General features: G+C 37.8%; 1 protein-coding gene across 5 annotated transcripts in view; it reads right to left on the reverse strand.

Moving 5' to 3' along the window:
- LOC149837351 (alanine--tRNA ligase-like) overlaps positions 1-17752 on the reverse strand; it is a 172619-nt gene that overhangs the window by 39577 nt on the left and 115290 nt on the right. For all 5 annotated transcript variants that reach the window (XR_016431900.1, XM_090005981.1, XM_090005980.1 and 2 more), the window contains exons 10-11: positions 4595-4645; positions 4395-4490 (exon numbers count right to left, since the gene is read on the reverse strand). Coding sequence is in view for 4 of the 5 variants with exons in the window: in XM_090005981.1 (XP_089862107.1) it covers positions 4395-4490; positions 4595-4645 (147 nt within the window). In the remaining variant the exon portion in view is untranslated. The remainder of the gene's footprint in view (positions 1-4394; positions 4491-4594; positions 4646-17752) is intronic.

The raw sequence follows: 17752 nt of genomic DNA on the forward strand, positions 1-17752 counted from the left end.
AAGGATAAAGGAACTATGCCTGATGATAGGTTGATTGCACAGGACAGTAGAGAGACATCTTTGGATCTAGAAAGGTATAAAGGTTTTGTTTATACTCGACGATGAAGAGAGGCGCCCACTATTTTTAATCAAGAAATGGATACATCCTCAACATCCACTTCAACTTTTGATGTTAGAAGATCCACCCGCTCTCATCATCCGATCGAAAGATGGGTCAGTTATGAAAAATTTTCACTAGACTTTCAACTTCTTCTAACTGCTTTGGGCAAGGAAGATGAGCCCACAACATTTTCTCAAGCACCAAATTCTAAAAGATGAATTGAAGCTATGAATAAAAAAATGGAGGCTCTACGTGAATGTGGTACCTGGGATGTTCCCAAACCACCTGACAGAAATATAGTTGGGTCGAAATAGGTGTACAAAATAAAGTACAAACCGGATGGCACTATAGAACGGTACAAGGCGAGACTTGTAGCCAAAGGATTTACACAGTAGCAAGGACAAGATTATGATGAGACCTTTAATTCAGTTGTGAAAATGGGGACAATCAGAGTCATACTATCTTTAGCTATTGAACATCATGGAACAATTAGTCAGCTTGATGTCAAAAATGTTTTTCTACATGAAAATTTGAAGGAGAAAATATACATGGAACAACCCACTGGATATGCATAAGGCAATCCTACAAAATAGGTATGCAAATTATAAAGGGCGATATACGGGTTGAAGCAAGCATCCCATTCTTGGTTTGATAGTTTCTCTCTTGAAATACAAAAATATGGTTTTAGGCAATCTCTCCTTGACCATTCCTTGTTTATATTCAAGAACCAAGACATAGTTACTATGCTATTGATATATGTAAACGATATTATCATCACAGGTAACTTCAAAGTTCATATGGAGGAGGTCAAGCATCTCTTGAATCAAAGATTCAAAATGAAGGATCTTGAGAAACTACGATACTTCCTTGGAGTTGAAGTTGACAGTACTTCTAAAGGAATGACTCTCACCAACATAAGTACACTATTAATGTCCTCAACAAGGTAGGTATGAAAGATTGCAAACCCTTGAGAACTCCTAGTGTCCTTCATCAAAAACTCAGTTCTCAAGATGGAGATCTATATGAGGATCCTATAAAATATCATAGCATAATCGGCATGTTGCAATATTTCACTTTCACTCGACTTGATATTGTTTACTCAGTAAATCAGGTATCTCAGTTCATGCATGAGTCGCATGAAGGGCATATGGAAGAGGTTAAACGGATACTTCGGTACTTGAAGGGAACTGTTGGGGATGGTCTTTTGTATAGAAAAAGGACAAATGGGCAAAATGCACATGAAATTATTGTCTATATTGATGCAGACTGGGCGGGAGATCCAAACGAACGCAGATCGGTATCAAGATATTGTGTGTTTGTTGGGATGAATTTGGTATCTTGGAGTAGTAAGAAACAAAAGGTTGTTGCTAGATCAAGTACAAAAGCCTAATATAGGTCAATGGCAGCCGCTACTGCTGAAGTTACATGGATTAGGCACTTACAGACAGAAGTGAGAGAATCGATCTCTCGATCACTTATTTTATGTGATAATCAAAGTGCCATCAATATGTCCTTCAATCCCATTTTTTACAGTCGTGCCAAACACATCGAAATAGATCAACATTTTGTGAGACAAAAGGTAGAAGAGAAGGAGATTAAGCCTGAATTTATACGAACTACCGATCAAGTGGTTGATATATTCACAAAAGGATTGACCAAAGACAGGTTTTTGATGTTAAAAGGCAAGTTGTTCATGGTTCAAAACCATTCACAACTTGAGGGAGGGTGAAAAGACGTGTTTTTGTTCATATCGGGTCACGGGTCAGAGTCTAGACCCATAATCATGTATTCCTTTTATTAATGGCACATATGTAATTATTCTTTATTATAAAAAGGTATTTTAGTACCCCAAAATTTTGTATTAGTAACAGCATATAATCAGAAGATTAGCAGCCAATTCCTGTATTAGGGAATCAAGGTTTCTCTGCAGCTCCTTCTCACTCCCTCTGGATTTTATAAAATCTAACATGTTAGGCCCAACCAATCGGATTTGATTGGCCAAACAAATATATATATATATATATATATATATATATATACACTGTCGTGTTTTTTAACATAATGTTTGAGTTGTTTGTGCGAAAAATATTCAGATTCCATGTGTTTGTGTGCTCAGTTTATTTCAGTCTATGCTCAATCTATGTGCTTGTGTAAATCTGGATAAAAATTCAGTTATGCATGTTAATTTCCAGAATTTGCTATTTGTATTAGACTTAGCCTTATGCATGCAAAAGGATGAAATTTTTCATATGCTTAGCTTTGATACATTCTATTGGATCAAGGTTGCTTTCATGTGCATGTGCATACATGAAATTGTTGTGTTTTGGCACGTGCAGTATTGTAAGAGTGTTCACTTGTTTACTTTGAGAAAATTCATGAATGGAAGCATGAAATTGGTATGATTATGTGAATATGTGCATATGGATATTGTTGTTTATGCACATCTCTAAATTAGCATATATGATTGTGCATTGAAAAGCATACGAAAAGAATGCATAAGTGGCATGTTCTTTACGATTTTTGCTTTTAAATGCATTGATGATCAAAAGCGAATCATCGTAGGCCGTGTGAGCCTTGAGCATATATTGCTCCTTGTTTTAGTTATTTATATGCAACGCAAAAATCAAACATGATATTATTGTTCTAATTGCATTGTTCCATGTTACCACGCATTGTGGTCCCGTGATGAGCTTCGCATGTTGATTTGTGAACCTGTGTTATTAATTTTGCATGTTGATTTGCAAAATAAAAAGGTTGAATTAATAACAAGATAAAAGAAAAGAACAGTGTAATCTACGTTTCCTCGATATCTCTTCTTTAGTGTGGACATCATGGACTTGCGGTTTTGGGAGACCGTGAGAATACTAAAACTATGTGTGCGTTGTTGTGTCCATGAACCCAACTAGGTGGTTCACCTCTCGACCACGGTTTTAGGGAGATTCCGTCACTTTGTCTAGGGTGGTGTGTAGACACAACTGTTGTTTTTGGTATACCAAAGAAAATACATTAGTAAATGTTGATTTTCATAATGTCCCGACATTAGATGTTGATTTCTAATGTTCTGATAGATGGTTCTGATTCCTGATATCGGTCGAGGGCTAAGTATGAAACCTATTAATAAAATACAAGTTGTGTGTTAAGCTACAACCAGAGACCTAACTAGACCTTGAAAATTTTTACCTGTTTTGAGTATCCGCGGGCAATAGTAATAAAAAGAGGAACTAAAGTTTATATACATTTAATAGGGACATGCATATAAAAGAAAAAATCTGATAAAAGATAATAATTTATTCATGCATATTTCTGTTATGCATTAGATCGTGCATATTTACTTGTTACCTTGTGCTAAATTAATGGTTGCGTAATATTTATTCCTTACTGCATGATAAATGTTCTTTATTGCTTAATTGATGTTCTCTATTGATCTTTAATTCTGACACCCCTAATTTTGTGTTTTTCACAGTCTCTAAGGCTAGTGAGGGGAACTGCTATGACGAGGAGCTACGAGGGTTGTACGACTAGTTGATATTTATTTATTTTTATAGCGTGGGTCCATTTTATAGTTTATTTATATTCTTTTGCACATGCTTTTAAGCTATATGAATTTAATTAATAAAGTTGGTTTGGTTTGGATGATGGTAGTATAAGATCCCTTGTGGTTATAGATGTGTTATAACTATAAAGGTCTTGAGTCTTTGGAAATGTTTTCGCAAATGTTAAAAAAAGAATGTCACTTTTTCACGGGTATGAGTTGGGGTCATTACAATACAACAGAAAACTAAAGAGACTATCCATACATATATTCGACAGCATTATACATATCAAATAGAAAAATACCATGTCCCTAGGAACAAAACCTATTATTTCACAATTTAAGGAAGCAGCTGGGTCATCATGCTCTTAGAATTGAATATTAAAGTCGGTACCTAGTCAGCAACATTGCAAATGCAAGGATATAATGGGAGATTTTACCTAATAGGTTCTTGATTTTTTTGTTTGTTACATTGTCTGGTTCAATTATAGCTTCTCATGGTCATGGTTGGCCAAATTAGCTATAACCGATTTTGCTCAAAAATATAGAACCAAATAAGCATAACAAATTTTTAATAATAATCAACTCAAAAAGCACTTGTTTGCTGATAAACTAATATGATAACTTAAACAATCAAGAACAGCTGGAAGCAATAGAAAACAAGAACTTCAGAGAAGAATGCACTATTAGCTTCAGTTTTGATAAATAATTCAATCCTAGTACACTACTAGTAAACAAGAAACAAAGGTGGACAAATTGTACCTTGTTACGTGCATCTCGGGCCTTTTTCCTGTCCTCCTCCATGGCAACATGAAAGCCGTCAACATCAACAGTTAGTCCTCTTTCTTCTGCCATCAACTGATAATTGGGAATCCAACAAAACAAGAAAATAGCTGACCATTATATTCAATACCAAATTTCTGTGTAATTTGAAGCTCAAAAAAGGAAAAAACAGGTCAAACCTGAGTCAGATCCATGGGAAATCCATATGTGGACCACAACACAAAAGCATCCTGTAGTTTAAAGGGGTTCAGAAAATTAGCAAAAAGTAACAGGAATGTTAACACGGATCCAATCATTCCATTTCATATTTTAACAGGCATGCCTTGAAGACAAGGACGTCTCCCTAACATAATGATTCAACAACAAAGACAATAGAAACAATAAAAGTTCTATAAACTGCAACCTGAAACGAATTAGTTGAAAATATTACACCATTTTCCAGAATATCTGCTCAAAAAGTATGACAAAGAAGCAGAAACAAGCTCAAGCAGCATTCAAGGTTTGTCTGAGAGACAAACATGAGATAAAACACAGATGGAATGAATGGGAGTTGAGTATAACTAGGACATAGGGTGCACGTGGTACATAATTATGCATGTATATTATTGTGCCTTTGTATAAAAATTTCACTACATAAAGCAGCAAAGCATAAATTATGCAAATGTTTAACAATAAATCCATGTTGATCATTTAAAATAACAATAACCAATGACAATTTAAAGAAAGTAATACAAAATAAAGGATCAAAATTGAAAACTAAACACATAAGATAGGGACAGTGTCAAATGTAATGAAATAGTGGAAAATACAAACACAATGCCACTAAGGGTTTTACAAGATCAAGATCACAAAAAGTGCATAAGCACAAACCATGTCACCAAGGGCTTATAAGATCACAATCACAACGTACACAAGCAAAAGTACACTATAAGACAAAACAAGGGCCAACAAGGGGCAACAACACAAGCACTAAGTGCATATAAAACATTAACGAAATAAATACAAAAATATAAAACATAAAAAGCATTCATCTTTATTTAGAATAAATGCTTAAGAGAAGTATTGGTTACAAGAGGGGTTCAACCTCTATTTATACACAAAGGGAGAGCATGGGGCTCTATTGGGGAGCTCCCAACGATCACAAATATGACTATAAGGGAGCTCCCAATGACTCTATGGTCATGCTCTTTACAAAAAAGACATTAAATAAAGACATAAAAAAAACAAGAGAAAAGACTCTTCTTAATAAGCAGTATTATTACACAAGTAAAATGATGAAAATACCCCTAAAGGGTATTGACCTATATATATATATATATATATATATATGAAACAAATATGTATGGAAAATATATACATATATACATACATGTACAACTTAACACTCTCCCTCAAACTTACGGTGGGATATATTGAAAGTTTGGAAATACAACAAAGATTCAATGGGAAGGATCCAAGTCTTCAAGTGTCTTCAATGGGAATGGCAATTTAAAAACTAAGTACTCATTTTATTGTCTTTTGCGCGTTTATTTAGGATTGTTAGTTTGCTTTTGCACTTTATTAGGATTGTTTAGTTCAATTTCCTGCTGATATCTAGGATTGCTTAGTTTGCTTTTGTTTCGTATTTAGGATTGCTAGAACCACACTGAGTGCAAAACATAGAGCCCGTTTACTTTTTCTGCACCGCCCACCTATTAGGGTACCCTAGGTGACTCTGCATGTAGTTTGCTTTGAAGTTCTATATCTACAGTGAGTGGTTGCACTGAGTGGTGGTTGTTTATTTTCAGCTTTATTTTAGTTTTGCTTGCTTTCGTGGTATGGTTTGATCGCGATTACGTGCTACGATAGTTAGAAAACTAAACTTTTAGAACGCTCGCTAGACCTCGAGCTCATTGAACCTATAGAGGATCTAGAGTCCATCCTTAAGTGAGCCTGCAGATCCGACCACATGGCTGAAGATCAGCAAATTACTCGTCCTCTAAGGGAGTATTTCATCCTCAATGAATATACTCATGTCTCCTGCATTGTGAGACCTAATGTAGGAGCAAACCAGTTTGAGATTAAGGTCAGCGTCATCCAGATGCTTCCATCCTTCTATACCCTTAGCAATGAGGATCCTTACCATCATCTCGACGAGTTTTTAGAGATCTGCTCTATGGTGCAGATCAATAATTTTGGAGATGACGCATTGAGGTTAACTCTTTTTTCGTTCTTCCTCAAAAATAAAGACAATCACAGGCTGAAGTCTTTGGATACGGTCCAGATTACCACTTGGGACAGAATGCAAAAGAAATTTCTGAAGAAATACATACCAATTGGTAAGACGAACCAATATCGTAAGGCTATCACCAATTTTACACAAATTGAAGGAGAACAATTCCATGAAACGTGAGAGAGGATGAAAAATCTTCTCCGAAGAGTCCCCACCATCAGGTGCCCCTATAGCAACTGGTGCAGTATTTTTATGACGGATTGACCAAGAAAAATCGATAGATGGTTGATGCAGCCTGTGGGGGCACCTTCATGCTAAAGAGTGAGGACAAAGCGTGGGCCATGTTCGAGACTCTGAGTAAAAAATTTATGCACTACGCTTCGGCCTCTCAAGCAGAAAGGGCAGCACCTATCCCTATTGGAGCGAAGAAGGCTGGCATGTATAAGATACAAACACACCTTGAGTTGCAAAACAAGGTTGACCTGCTGACCTAGAAATTGGATCAGTTGTTGTGAAATCCCTCCTCAGCCATGCAGGTGTACGTGTTGTGTGCTAGCCTAGTACACCATGTACTTGATTGCCCCGCGGTGCTGCAATACCCTGAATTTGTGCAAGAGCAAGTTTAAGTGGCGCAAGGTTTTGCCAAGCCCGCTAACAACCCATTTTCAAACACCGATAACCCGGGTTGGTGAAACCATTCTAACTTCTCATGGAGAAATCCACAACAACCTCCTGCCCCTTCCCAAACCCAAGTCAGACCAGGTGACTACCAATCAAGCTACCAAAGACCTAGTTTTCCTCAGGCTCAACCCTTATTTAGCCAACCTCAGTCCCAGGAGCCAACATCTAGCGAGACCTTTGAGGATAACATGCTTCAGGCTTTTGCAGACATCAAGGCAAACCTGAATTCTCACACCCAGTCTATAGCAACGTTAGAAACACAAATGGGACAGCTTGTGTAATAACCGAAAATTTTTCATGTATTTTCCTTTATAAAATAATGCGAAATGTGCAAATGGGCCTAGGATCCGTATTTCGGATCCAGGACCCATAAGGGGGCATATACAGTTAATATCATATACATATATATAAAAAAGAAATAATAAATATAAAAATTTAGTGCATGGATCCACAGTTGGATCCATTTGGATCCAACTTGTGGATCCACATTGTTGGTAAGACACGGATCCACACCGCAATGGGGTGTCGCGGATCCAGACTGTGTCTGGATCCCGGGTCTCGGTCTCGGACCCGGGCCGCGCCTCCCCCGTAGCAGGTAAGTAACGAAAAAAAAAGGGGAACGCATAGACCCGGGTTGGACCCAACCCGAATCCATAACCCGGTAGGGCCCGAGTGATTCCCTTTCCTCCCTGTAGCCGCCTCGCACGAGAGGGGCTCCCCGTAACCGACGAAGCCACGACCTTCTCCCCCTCTGTGCCTTCCCTTTTAAGCAACATAGAGGAAGAGGAGGCCCTCACGGCAGCCCCCCTTCTCCAGTCCTTTCCCTTGCATGCGACAATCACCGACGCCGGCACAAAAATCCCCTCCACGACGCCGGAGCAGTCGAGGCTGGTGGAATCGCTCTCCTTCTCGCGATAGCCGCAACCCTCAAACGTCGATTTTGAGGTATGGGTTCTCTCTCTTGAAATCGGGTGAGAAAGCGGGTATGGACTGGATTCCATGCAATTTTTTTTGGAAAATCTCGTCTTGAAATTCCTGTCTTTTTTCTCTTTTGGGCTTTCGGTGGGTCGAATTACATGGGGTTAAATTGTGAGTTTTTCACATGCTCATATCTTCACATGTTCCTTGAGAAGGATTTAGTTTCAGCAAGCGAGGGAAATTTCATCTCGTATGGGTTTAAGGTTTCAGGATGGCTTTTTGAACCTATAAAGAACCTTAAAACTGATTTTAAGTTTGATCGGTGATTTAATATGAGTTTGGGTATCATTTGTTTTGTTGGGAGTTCATGATTAGGATATGGATACATTGATTCTTCTTGTTGTATGATGTCCAAATTGTGGATTAACCCTGATTCCAATTTAAAGTTATTCAGAATTTTTTTTATTTTTTTTATTCAACATGTTTCAATACATTTTTATGGGTTCACGATTTGATGTTGTTCAACACACCAAATTTTTTATTCGTTTGTTCACCTGTTAGTTTTGGATCCCCTGTTGCATAAGGGATTTATGGTACGTATGAGTAAGGTCTGCCAAGAATGTGATGTAATTGGATGCACGCATTGTAATGAAATATGCGGAAAAGAAATGTATGTCCTACAATGGACATTCACACATAGAAATCAAAGAACAAGTCCAAAAGAGGACATACACAAAAGCCAATAATGGCTAGAAAGCATAAAATCTTATAAATGCACTAAAGGGCTATCTTATAAATGCACTAAAGGGCTTGAAGAAGCCACACATTACAAAGGGGGAGACCCCACTTATTTATAGGCAAGAGAGGAGTGAGGGAGAGTTAGAGAAAAGCAAGAGAGAGGGACCATTGGGAGTCCCAACAAGGAGTCGTTGGGCTCCCAACGGTCACAATTGTGACCGTTGGGGGCCCAACGACTCTTTGTTGGGGGCCCCAATGGTTGTGCATTAAATGCACAAAAAGAAAAATAAAAAAAGACAAAAAGAAATGGAAAAAATAGAAAATGGTAAAAGGAAAAAATAGAAAAAGAAAAAAGACTAAAATGCCCCTATTGGGCGAGTTTACAGAACTACCCCTTATCGGGTAGTGAATGACAAATATATTTATATACATATAGATATATATATATATATAAATATATATTACATATATTTTAACACCCTCCCTCAAGCTTTACGGGGATACAACGAAAAGCTTGTTGAGAAGAAACATGAAGCGAGGAGCAGCAAGAGCTTTGGTGAAGAAGTCCGCCAACTGGTACTCGGATGTGACGTAGGGCAGTGTAATGGTTTCTTTTAAGTATTCATCTCGAACATAATGGCAATCCATCTCAATATGTTTAGTACGCTCATGGAAGGTGTAGTTGCTTGCAATATAGATAGCACTCTTGTTATCGCAACACATCTTCGAAGGAGTTGAGATGACGATGCCCATATCACAGAGGAGACTCCTAAGCCACACAAGCTCCATGGTTGTAGTGGCCATTGCACGATATTCCGCTTCAGTTGAGGACAATGATACTTTATGCTGCTTCTTGCATCTCCAAGAAATCATAGAGTCACCTAAGAAAACACAAAAACCAGTGGTTGAGACTCTATCATTGGGATTTCCTCCCCAATCAGCATCTGTATAGGCAATTAAATCAAGTGATGATGAAGAGGAAAGAAAAACTCCCTTAGTTATGGTGTTCTTAATATATCTGACAATCCTTAAGACTGCACTCATGTGCACAGTTGTAGGTGCATGTTGAAATTGACTGACGGAATGAACTGCATGAGCTATGTCTGGCCGAGTGATGGATAAGTATGTCAGAGACCCAATGAGTTGACGGTAGGGAGTAGGATTCTCAAGAAGTGTCCTATCTTCCAGCCTTAGCTTTGCATTGATAACCTCAGGGGTTTCTGTCTTTTTATCATCCGAAATTCCAGACTTGGCACAAATGTCAGCAGCAAGTTTCATCTGAGAGAGAATATACCCTCGGGGTGAATATGCAACTTCAATACCTAGAAAATATCTTAAGAAACCAAAGTTAGACATGTCAAAATTTTCTTTTAAAATTTTCTTAATATCATGGATTCCTTGCTCATCACTTCCAGTGATGATCATATCATCAACATATAGTAGTAAAATAACTACAGAGGACCCTGCACTTTTCACAAATAACGCAGTGTCAGTATAACATGAACGAAAATTTAAGCTAGTCATCACATTGCTAAATCTGTCATGCCAAGCTTTTGGAGCTTGTTTTAACCCATATAGTGCCTTTTTTAGTTTAAGAACTTTGTTTTCACCAATGGATACTCCTGGTGAAGGATCCATATACACCTCTTCACTTAGTTCGCCATTAAGAAATGTGTTCTTAACATCCAATTGATAGATAGGCCATTTTTTAATGGATGCAACCGCAATAAGAGTCCTAACACTAGTCATTCTAGCTACGGGAGCAAAGGTTTCCTCATAGTCTATTCTGTACTCTTGAGCATATCCTTTGGCTACCAACCTAGCTTTATAACGTTCTAATGACCCATCACTTTTAGTTTTAATTTTGAAGACACATCTACATCCAATAGACTTCTTTCCAGTGGGTAATGAAGTTATTTCCCAAGTTTTAGCTTTTTCAAGGGCACTAAGTTCTAGTTTCATGGCTTCAACCCATTGAGGAATGTTTTTGACTTCATTATAGTGTGATGGTTCATGATAAGAGTGTAATGCAATTAGACATGCCCTATATTTAGGTGTTAGGGATTCATAGGAAACAAACCTACTAGGAGGGTTGGAGATTCGGCTAGATCTCCTTAAAGAGGTTTCTTCTATGTTGGAATTTTGAGAATATTTTTCTAAGGCACTTATGGGAATTTCTTGACCACGCCTAGCATAGGTTTGAATTGACCTATTTTCAACATCATTACTTTCAATTTCATCATTACTAAGAGGAGTATCCTCTAAATCATTGGGAACATCCTCTAGGTGAGGAGTCACATCTTCTTGAGAGAGAAGATCAAATAAGAAAGCATATTCGCTTTCATCAATATCTTTATTTTTCTCAAAGCCGTTTTCATTTTCCAAAAAGGTAACATCTTTGGATACATATAGTTTGTTGCTTTTGGGATCGAAGCACCTAAAACCTTTTTGATTTTCTCTGTATCCTAAGAATACACATTCGATAGCTTTAGGAGATAACTTATCTCTTTTATGTGTAAGGACAAAACACTTACACCCAAAAATTCTTAACCTATTAAAATCGGGTGTTCTTTCAAAAAGTTTTTCATATGGAGATATATTTTGAAGGGATGAGGATATCATTCTATTTATCAAATAAGTGGAGGTTAAGGCGGCTTCGGCCCAATAGCATTTAGGAATTTCTTTGGAAATGAGAAGAGTCCTAGTGGTTTCCAAAATGTGTCTATGCTTTCTTTCGGCTAAACCGTTTTGTTGGGGAGTCCTAGGACATGACCTTTGATGACAAATTCCATTGATTTCCAAATATTCTTGAAATTCATTTGATAGATATTCTCCACCGGAATCGGATCGAAGAATGAAGATATTAGTTGAAAATTGATTTTTGACAATCATATGAAATTTTTTTAAAAAGTTAAAAACTTCGGATTTTAAGTTGAGAAAATAGATCCACACATATCGAGTGAAATCATCAATGAAAGTAACATAATATGAGTATCCTCCTTTTGATATGACCGGAGAAGGACCCCAAACATCCGAATGAATTAATTCAAAGGGTCTTTTTGACACAAATGTTCTCTTTGGAAAGGGGGTGGATTTCATTTTTCCAAAAATACAACTCTTGCAAACAAAATGTTTCTCATTATAAAATTTCTTTCCAAAGGGAAAGGAGTACATTTTTAAGAAGCTTGGATGTCCAAGTCTTTGATGCCAAGTTTCTATATTTTTATCTTGGACATGATTACAAAAAGAGTTAGTGGGAAGTTTCAAATTGGTCATGTAGTAGAGATCTCCCCTCTATGGCCTTGCCCAATCCGCTTCCTGGACTAAAGATCCTGTATAAAGAAATCCTTGGTTGAGAAGGAGATTTCACATCCATGATCACATATTTGAGAGACAGATAAAAGATTTAAATTAAGTTAAGGTACTACTCTTACATTTGGCACAAAAAAATCTTTCGAAAAATATAAGGTTCCAAAACTTTTAACTTGTAAAGAGGTACCATCGGCGGTGGAGACAAAAGAGTTTTTGGAGTTGCTACATACATTGGATAGTCCATTTTCGATAGGGGTCATATGAAAAGATGCTCCAGAATCAAGAATCCAAGAAGGCGTACCTGGAGGAGAAGAAGAGGCAATGGCGGCTCCCGAAGTTGACGGCGATTTGAGTAGAATTTGAAGTGCTTCGGATAGTTGAGCAAGAGAGAAGGATGCTTTCCCTTTCATTGGCTCCTCCTTCTTTTGGGGAACTTCTTCAATAGTAGCAACTTTACCTTTTGGAGGCTCATTTATCTTTGGACAATTAGGTCTTATATGACCCGGTTCTTGACAATGATGGCAAATAGCTTTCCTATAATTGCCATTATAGTTATTTTGCCTCCCAAAGTGTGGAGGCTTATATGCTTTCATATGATTGCCGGGTCTAGACACGGCAAGAACTTCATCTTCTCCTTTAATCATGCCAAGACGTGTTTCTTCTTGGCATATTTCGGCTATGGCATCTTCCAATGGAAGTGGTTTTGATCTATGAAGGAGGGAGGACCTAACTTGCTCATATTCGGGCCTAAGCCCATGTAAAAATTGGAAAAAGTGTTCTTTCTCCATTTGTTCTCTTCTCATTTCAACATCTTCACTTGATACCCATTTGGGTTCAAGAAGGGATAGCTCATCCCATAAAGGTCCAAGAGTGCTATAGTAATCTCTTACACTCATTTCACCTTGCTTAATGGTACGAATTTTTTCTTGGATAAAGAATTGACGAGCAAGGTCTTTTTGGGTATACATACCTTTCATAAAGAACCATGCTTCATTTGCTAGGCGGAATTTAGCAATGTTGGCGCAAATCTTTAGCTCCACGTTGTTCATGAACCATGCAAGAATTTTTGCATGCTTACTTTCCCAATCTTCTATCTTGGATTGGTGATCTTCAATAGCCTTCATGCGAGCACTTCCTTCTAGAGCCTTTTCTTGATCACCATCAATTTTCGTAAGTTGAAGTTGAGGTTCCCTAATGGTTCCCATCACATATCCCCAAAGCTTTTTACCTTTGAGGTTGTTTTCCATGGCGGCGGCCCACATCATGTAGTTCGTACCATTAAGCTTGAAGGAGAGATCAATCTTTTGTTCTCCTTCCATTATATAGTCAAGAATGGAGGACAAACAAAGAGAGAGAGAAAGCTAGACAACTAGCTATATGAATCAAGAGCACAACCAAGGCTCTGATACTATGTAATGAAATATGCGGAAAAGAAATGTATGTCCTACAATGGACATTCACACATAGAAATCAAAGAACAAGTCCAAAAGAGGACATACACAAAAGCCAATAATGGCTAGAAAGCATAAAATCTTATAAATGCACTAAAGGGCTTGAAGAAGCCACACATTACAAAGGGGGAGACCCCACTTATTTATAGGCAAGAGAGGAGTGAGGGAGAGTTAGAGAAAAGCAAGAGAGAGGGACCATTGGGAGTCCCAACAAGGAGTCGTTGGGCTCCCAACGGTCACAATTGTGACCGTTGGGGGCCCAACGACTCTTTGTTGGGGGCCCCAATGGCTGTGCATTAAATGCACAAAAAGAAAAATAAAAAAGACAAAAAGAAATGGAAAAAATAGAAAAAGGTAAAAGGAAAAAAATAGAAAAAGAAAAAAGACTAAAATGCCCCTATTGGGCGAGTTTACAGAACTACCCCTTATCGGGTAGTGAATGACAAATATATTTATATATATATAGATATATAGATATATATATTACATATATTTTAACACGCATGGTAGGATCCTGTTATGTCAGGACATACTGATTTTCTTTTTATTGCATGTATCTCAGTACAAAGCTCTTTACCCAGAATGGTGATCTGTGGTTTTGGTAATGGAGTGATTGTTGTCATAAGCTCTCTACCCTAGCAAGTTACTGTGACTATTTCATCTAGATATGCATGTTTATCATACGTAATGAGCATCCGTAGGATTTAAATTACGCTTTCTTGTTAATACATTCATTTTATTGCTTAAGATGCATATAGATCTATTTATCATCTTCATATATGGGGTTCTATTATAACCATGAGTGGTCCAGTAGGTGTTATTTAGCGCAAGCATGTAATTAAATTGATTCTGAACTTCTGGTTATGTACATATATATTGACGTGGAGCTTTGGGGGTTTAATAAAGTTTACTTCAGATTTATTATGTCAATCTGAATCAGTTATTTGAACCTGATTTGTTAGAATGAATCGAGCTTGCATCCATTCTTAAATCTGATATGTCTTGGTTAACCAAATAATGTATTGAAAATTTGAATTTTTTTTTAATTAGAAACTGTTAAAGCTTAATCGTTTTGGATATTTAATTAAACCTGAGACTAATAGGGGTTGTGCCTAGTAGTTGTCAAAAAGAAAAAGAAAAATAAAAATTTCTAGCAGACTCAGTATTGGCTCAATTCTGGAAAAAAAAAACATGTATGCTAACTTTTAGATTGTGTCAAGAGTGGGCTAACATGCATACACAGACTTCATAGGTGGAATGGTTACATTCGGTGTTTATGTGAGTTTGCATGGTTGTTCACATGTGGAAGATTTCATTGACAGGAATATGTGCACTAACATGCAGCATACGGGTGACATGAATATGTGCATTTAGTGAATATGTGTGCTTGTCCTAAGTAGATGAATTGCATAAAAGCATTACATAAATGACCACACTTGAACACTCGCACATAGTTGGTGAACACATGCATATGATTGTGCAAGTTGAGGCACATTGTTAAATTGGTATGAATGTGCATTTTGAAGCATTTAAAAGTAATGCGTTGTAGTATGTTGTGGTTTTCACATATGGTGCATCGATGATCCAAGTGAATCACCGCGGGTCTGGACAGTCTCGAGCTTTGGGTTGCTCCTTCTTTAATTGTTTAAATGTATCGCAAAAATCACATTTATATTATGGTTTTAATTGCGTTGTTTTATTGTTGCCACGGGTGGTAGACCGTGAAGAGCTGTGCGTGCTGATTTGTGAGCTTATTTTTGCATGCTGATTTGCAAGCTTATGTTATTCATTCTGCATGCTGATTTGCAAATGTAAAAGAGATGAATTAATAACAAGATAAAAGAAAGTAAAGAACTGTGTAACTCATGTCTCCTTGATGTCTCTGCTTTAGTGTGGGAATCTTGGATGTTACGGTTTAGGGAAACCGTGAGGATACAAAAAACTTTGTGTGCATGTTGTTGCCCCTGAACCCGATATTGAGGTTCTTCTCCTTACCACAGTTTTAGGGAGAGTCTGTCACTTTGTCTAGGGGTGGTATGTTTTGACACAGCTGTTGTTGTTTTGGAATACCAAGAAAGTTGCGTCAGTGGATGCTGTTTTCCTTGGTGTCCCCGACATTGGATGTTGTTTTTCAATGTTCTGATGGATGGTGTTGTTTCCTGATATCGATTGAGGGCTAATTTTGAAACCCGGTAATAAAATACAAATTGTGTGCTAAGTTACCTCGGGAACCCTACTTGACCTCGGGGACTGTACCCGTTTGGTGTATCTGCGGGTAATGGTAAATTAAAAAGAGGAACTTAAAGTTGTTTGCATTTAATAGGACATGCAGATGAAAAGAGGGAAGCTTAAATGAAAGATAATAAAGGGTTTATGTATTCCACATAAATCATGCATATTCTTGTTATGCATTAGATCATGCATGTTTACTTGTTCCCTTGGTTGTTATATGTTGATCAATGCATGATGTTGTTCTCTCTTGCACTTAAATGCCCTTATTGATTAAATTGTGATCCATGTTACTTACTTCGTGTTCCCTCATGCTTAATGTTTATTCTATTTTTGCATAAATGGTTATAATTGTCTTATGAATTGGTTATAATTGTATCCCTCTAAAATATTACATGGATCTTATTTAAGTCCTTTGTTTTTATTTGATTCACTAGAGGGACATGTACGCAGAATTCTTTGAATTCTGACACCCTACTTTTATGGTTTTTCGCAGCCTCAGGTGATCAGTGAAGTCGACTCGCTTCTAAGGAGATACGAGGGTCACTTTTGCTTCAAACTGCTTCACTTACGGACAGTGTGGGCTCTACTTTTGTTTCATTTAGTTCTTTTTATTTTCTGCAGTTGTTTCTTCACTTTTGAGTTGTGTATGAGACTCTTATTGATTCATTAATAAAAGAGTTTAGTTGGTTGGTTATGGATGATAAATGTAAGTTTGTTTGTGGTGTGGTTATCCGACTGAAATTGGAACTGTAAGGACCCCGGGTCTCTGGGAAGTTTTCCGCAACTCTTAGAAAAAAATTGCATTTTTCAAAGGGTATGAGTTGGGGTCGTTACAGCTTGTCAAGGCGCTAAGGAGGTGAAGCAAGTCCCTGCATGTACAAAGTTCTTGAAAAAACTTTGTACGCAGAAAAAAAAGTTGTAGTACAATGTGCCAAAAAAGATTTATTTGACTGAGCAGGTTAGTGTGGTGTTACAACACCAAACTCCTCCTAAGCTCAAGAACCCAAGGGCTCCTATCATTTCATGTATCATTAGAGGCATCACTGTTGAGCGGGCATTGCTTGACCTTGGGTCAAGTGTGAATATCTTGTAGGGTTTCTTTTATGACGCATTCAGGCTAAAAGAGATGAAACCTACACTGATGACCCTGCAGCTGGCAGACAGATCGATCAAGGTCCCGCGAGGGATTCTTAAAGATATTTTGGTCAAGGTAGAAGATTTCTACTTCCCTGTTGACTTTATCATTTTTTATATGGAGGGAGTTGATCAGATTAGGCAGACGCCCATTATCTTAGGTTGGCCCTTCTTAGCTATTGCCAATGCATGCATTAACTACCGCACAGGAGCGATAGATGTACTATTCGGCAATAAAAAGATGTGGTTGAACATTTTCAATACTGTGATGGGCCCTACAGGCGAGGATGCTTGTTTCCAAGTTGACTTAGTCCAAGACCTCGTGGAAGCAGAACCGGTATGGACGTTGAGTGATCCACCTCAGGAGGAGGAGGATGAATTACTCGAGGGAGATAGTTTTGGTTTGATTGATAGATTGTAAGGAGAGCTGCAGTGGACCAGGCACTTTGAGCCCCCCTGATTTGGCAGAGAAACCCGCCAAACCTTTGATTGAGAACCTGCGTGAACTTGAGCTAAAGTCTCTTTCAGCTTCGCTCAAGTACGCTTTCTTAGGAAAGGATCATACTCTACCGGTTATCATTTCAGCGGACCTAACGAGCACTCAAGAGTGCCAGCTTCTGCTGGTTTTGCATGAGCATAAAGAGGAGATTGGTTGGTCT

This window comes from Nuphar pumila, chromosome 5 (assembly GCF_984573655.1).
Source record: "Nuphar pumila chromosome 5, dmNupPumi1.hap1.1, whole genome shotgun sequence".
In the NCBI taxonomy this organism is placed as follows: domain Eukaryota; kingdom Viridiplantae; phylum Streptophyta; class Magnoliopsida; order Nymphaeales; family Nymphaeaceae; genus Nuphar; species Nuphar pumila.